Source organism: Papilio polytes, unplaced genomic scaffold (genome assembly GCF_000836215.1).
Source record: "Papilio polytes unplaced genomic scaffold, Ppol_1.0 DF824493.1, whole genome shotgun sequence".
In the NCBI taxonomy this organism is placed as follows: Eukaryota; Metazoa; Arthropoda; class Insecta; order Lepidoptera; family Papilionidae; genus Papilio; species Papilio polytes.
Window position 1 is genome coordinate 517,336 of NW_013524711.1, and position 3,973 is coordinate 521,308.

General features: G+C 54.8%; 1 protein-coding gene across 1 annotated transcript in view; it reads left to right on the forward strand.

Annotated features, from left to right (window-relative positions):
* Positions 1-3,973, forward strand: part of LOC106103565 (collagen alpha-5(IV) chain-like) — a 20,733-nt gene that overhangs the window by 15,409 nt on the left and 1,351 nt on the right. The window contains exons 24-26 of the mRNA XM_013283741.1: positions 1-163; positions 308-760; positions 1,481-3,964. Coding sequence (XP_013139195.1) covers positions 1-163; positions 308-760; positions 1,481-3,964 — 3,100 coding nt within the window. The remainder of the gene's footprint in view (positions 164-307; positions 761-1,480; positions 3,965-3,973) is intronic.

Consider the following 3,973-nt stretch of genomic DNA (forward strand, 5'->3'; position numbering starts at 1 on the left):
CCAGGAACCAAGGGAACTCCAGGAACCAAGGGAACCCCAGGAACCAAGGGAACTCCAGGAACTAAGGGAACTCCAGGAACTAAGGGAACGCCAGGAACCAAGGGAACTCCAGGAACCAAGGGAACTCCAGGAACCAAAGGAATACCAGGTCAAGACGGAACACCTGGTACATCCCCAACACCAGGAACTAAGGGAACTCCAGGAACCAAGGGAACACCTGGAACCAAGGGAACTCCAGGAACCAAAGGAACCCCAGGAACTAAGGGAACGCCAGGAACAAAAGGAACTCCGGGGACGAAAGGAATACCAGGTCAAGACGGAACACCAGGTCAAGACGGAACACCTGGTACATCCCCAACACCAGGAACCAAGGGAACTCCAGGAACCAAGGGAACACCTGGAACCAAGGGAACTCCAGGAACCAAGGGAACTCCAGGAACGAAAGGAACTCCAGGAACCAAGGGAACTCCAGGAACTAAAGGAACTCCAGGAACCAAGGGAACACCAGGAACAAAAGGAACTCCGGGGACGAAAGGAATACCAGGTCAAGAAGGAACACCTGGATCAACCCCAACACCAGGAACTAAGGGAACTCCAGGAACCAAGGGAACACCTGGAACCAAGGGAACTCCAGGAACCAAGGGATCTCCAGGAACCGAGGTATCTCCAGGAACGAAAGGAACTCCAGGAACCAAAGGAACCCCAGGAACAAAGGGAACACCAGGAACAAAAGGAACTCCGGGGACGAAAGGAATACCAGGTCAAGACGGAACACCTGGATCCTCCCCAACACCAGGAACTAAAGGAACTCCTGGAAGCAAGGGAACTCCAGGAACAAAAGGAACTCCAGGAACCAAGGGAACGCCAGGAACCAAGGGAACTCCAGGAACTAAAGGAACTCCAGGAACCAAAGGAACCCCAGGAACTAAGGGAACGCCAGGAACAAAAGGAACACCAGGGACGAAAGGAACTCCAGGAACTAAAGGAACCCCAGGAACTAAGGGAACGCCAGGAACCAAGGGAACTCCAGGAACCAAGGGAACGCCAGGAACAAAAGGAACACCGGGGTCGAAAGGAATACCAGGTCAACACGGAACACCAGGACAAGACGGAACGCCAGGTCAAGACGGAACACCTGGTACATCCCCAACACCAGGAATCAAGGGAACACCTGGAACTAAAGGAACTCCAGGAACCAAAGGAACTCCCGGAACCAAGGGAACTCCAGGAACCAAGGGAACCCCAGGAACAAAGGGAACTCCAGGAACAAAAGGAACTCCAGGAACCAAAGGAACCCCAGGAACTAAGGGAACTCCAGGAACCAAAGGAACCCCAGGAACTAAGGGAATTCCAGGAACCAAGGGAACTCCAGGAACCAAGGGAACTCCAGGAACCAAGGGAACTCCAGGAACCAAAGGAACTCCAGGAACCAAAGGAACTCCAGGAACCAAAGGAACTCCGGGGACGAAAGGAATACCAGGTCAAGACGGAACACCAGGACAAGACGGAACACCAGGTCAAGACGGAACACCTGGTACATCCCCAACACCAGGAACCAAGGGAACTCCAGGAACCAAGGGAACTCCAGGAACTCCAGGAACTAAGGGAACTCCAGGAACTAAGGGAACTCCAGGAACCAAGGGAACTCCAGGAACTCCAGGAACCAAGGGAACACCAGGAACCAAAGGAACTCCAGGAACCAAAGGAACTCCCGGAATAAAAGGAACACCAGGCCAAGGCGGATTCCCGGGCCAAGACGGAACACCAGGTCAAGACGGGACCCCGGGTCAAGATGGAACACCAGGTCAAGAGGGATCCCCGGGTCTAGATGGATCTCCAGGTCAGGATGGAACTCCGGGAACAAAAGGAACTCCCGGAACCAAAGGATCCCCAGGAACAAAAGGAACACCAGGAACCAATGGAACTCCAGGAACGAAAGGAACACCAGGAACCAAGGGAACTCCAGGAACTAAGGGAACTCCAGGAACCAAGGGAACTCCGGGGACGAAAGGAATACCAGGTCAAGACGGAACACCAGGACAAGAAGGAACACCAGGTCAAGACGGAACACCTGGTACATCCCCAACACCAGGAACCAAGGGAACTCCAGGAACGAAAGGAACTCCCGGAACTAAGGGAACTCCAGGAACCAAAGGAACCCCAGGAACTAAGGGGACTCCAGGAACCAAGGGAACTCCAGGAACCAAGGGAACTCCAGGAACCAAAGGAACTCCGGGGACGAAAGGAATACCAGGTCAAGACGGAATACCAGGACAAGACGGAACACCAGGTCAAGACGGAACACCTGGTACATACCCAACACCAGGAACCAAGGGAACTCCAGGAACCAAGGGAACTCCAGGAACGAAAGGAACTCCTGGAACCAAGGGAACTCCTGGAACTAAGGGAACTCCAGGAACCAAAGGAACCCCAGGAACTAAGGGAACTCCAGGAACCAAGGGAACACCAGGAACCAAAGGAACTCCAGGAACCAAAGGAACTCCCGGAATAAAAGGAACACCAGGCCAAGGCGGATTCCCGGGCCAAGACGGAACACCAGGTCAAGACGGGACCCCGGGTCAAGATGGAACACCAGGTCAAGAGGGATCCCCGGGTCAAGATGGAACACCAGGTCAAGAGGGATCACCGGGTCTAGATGGATCTCCGGGTCAGGATGGAGCTCCGGGAACGAAAGGAACTCCCGGAACCAAAGGATCCCCAGGAACAAAAGGAACACCAGGAACCAATGGAACTCCAGGAACGAAAGGAACACCAGGACAAGGTGGATATCCAGGTCAAGACGGGTCTCCGGGTCAAGATGGAACACCAGGTCAAGACGGGTCTCCGGGTCAAGACGGGACACCAGGTCAAGACGGGACACCAGGTCAAGACGGAACACCTGGTACATCCCCAACACCAGGAACCAAGGGAACTCCAGGAACGAAAGGAACTCCCGGAACCAAGGGAACTCCAGGAACGAAAGGAACACCAGGACAAGGTGGATATCCAGGTCAAGACGGGTCTCCGGGTCAAGATGGAACACCAGGTAAAGACGGGTCTCCGGGTCAAGACGGGACACCTGGTCAAGACGGGACACCTGGTCAAGACGGGACACCTGGTCAAGACGGGTCTCCCGGTCAAGACGGAACACCAGGAACGAAGGGCTCTCCAGGAACTAAGGGAACTCCAGGAACCAAGGGAACTCCAGGAACCAAGGGAACTCCAGGAACCAAAGGAACTCCAGGAACGAAAGGAACACCAGGCCAAGGCGGATACCCGGGTCAAGACGGAACACCAGGTCAAGATGGAACTCCAGGCCAAGACGGAACACCAGGTCAAGACGGAACACCAGGTCAAGACGGGTCTCCGGGTCAAGACGGAACCCCTGGTCGAGACGGGTCCCCTGGTCAAGACGGAACACCGGGTCAAGACGGAATACCAGGGCAAGACGGGTCTCCGGATCAAGATGGAACACCGGGGACGAAGGGAACTCCAGGAACGAAAGGAACTCCAGGAACCAAGGGAACTCCAGGAACAAAAGGAACTCCAGGAAGCAAAGGAACTCCAGGAACGAAAGGAACACCAGGCCAAGGCGGATTCCCGGGTCAAGACGGAACACCAGGCCAAGATGGAACACCAGGTCAAAATGGAACACCAGGTCAAGACGGAACACCAGGTCAAGACGGAACTCCAGGTCAAGACGGAACACCAGGTCAAGACGGAACACCGGGGACAAAGGGAACTCCAGGAACGAAGGGAACTCCAGGAACGAAAGGAACTCCAGGAACCAAAGGAACACCAGGAACCAAGGGAACTCCAGGAACAAAGGGAACTCCAGGAACCAAAGGAACACCAGGCAGAGGCGGATATCCGGGTCTAGACGGAACACCAGGTCAAGACGGAACTCCAGGTCAAGACGGAACACCAGGTCAAGACGGAACTCCAGGTCAAGACGGAACTCCAGGTCAAGACG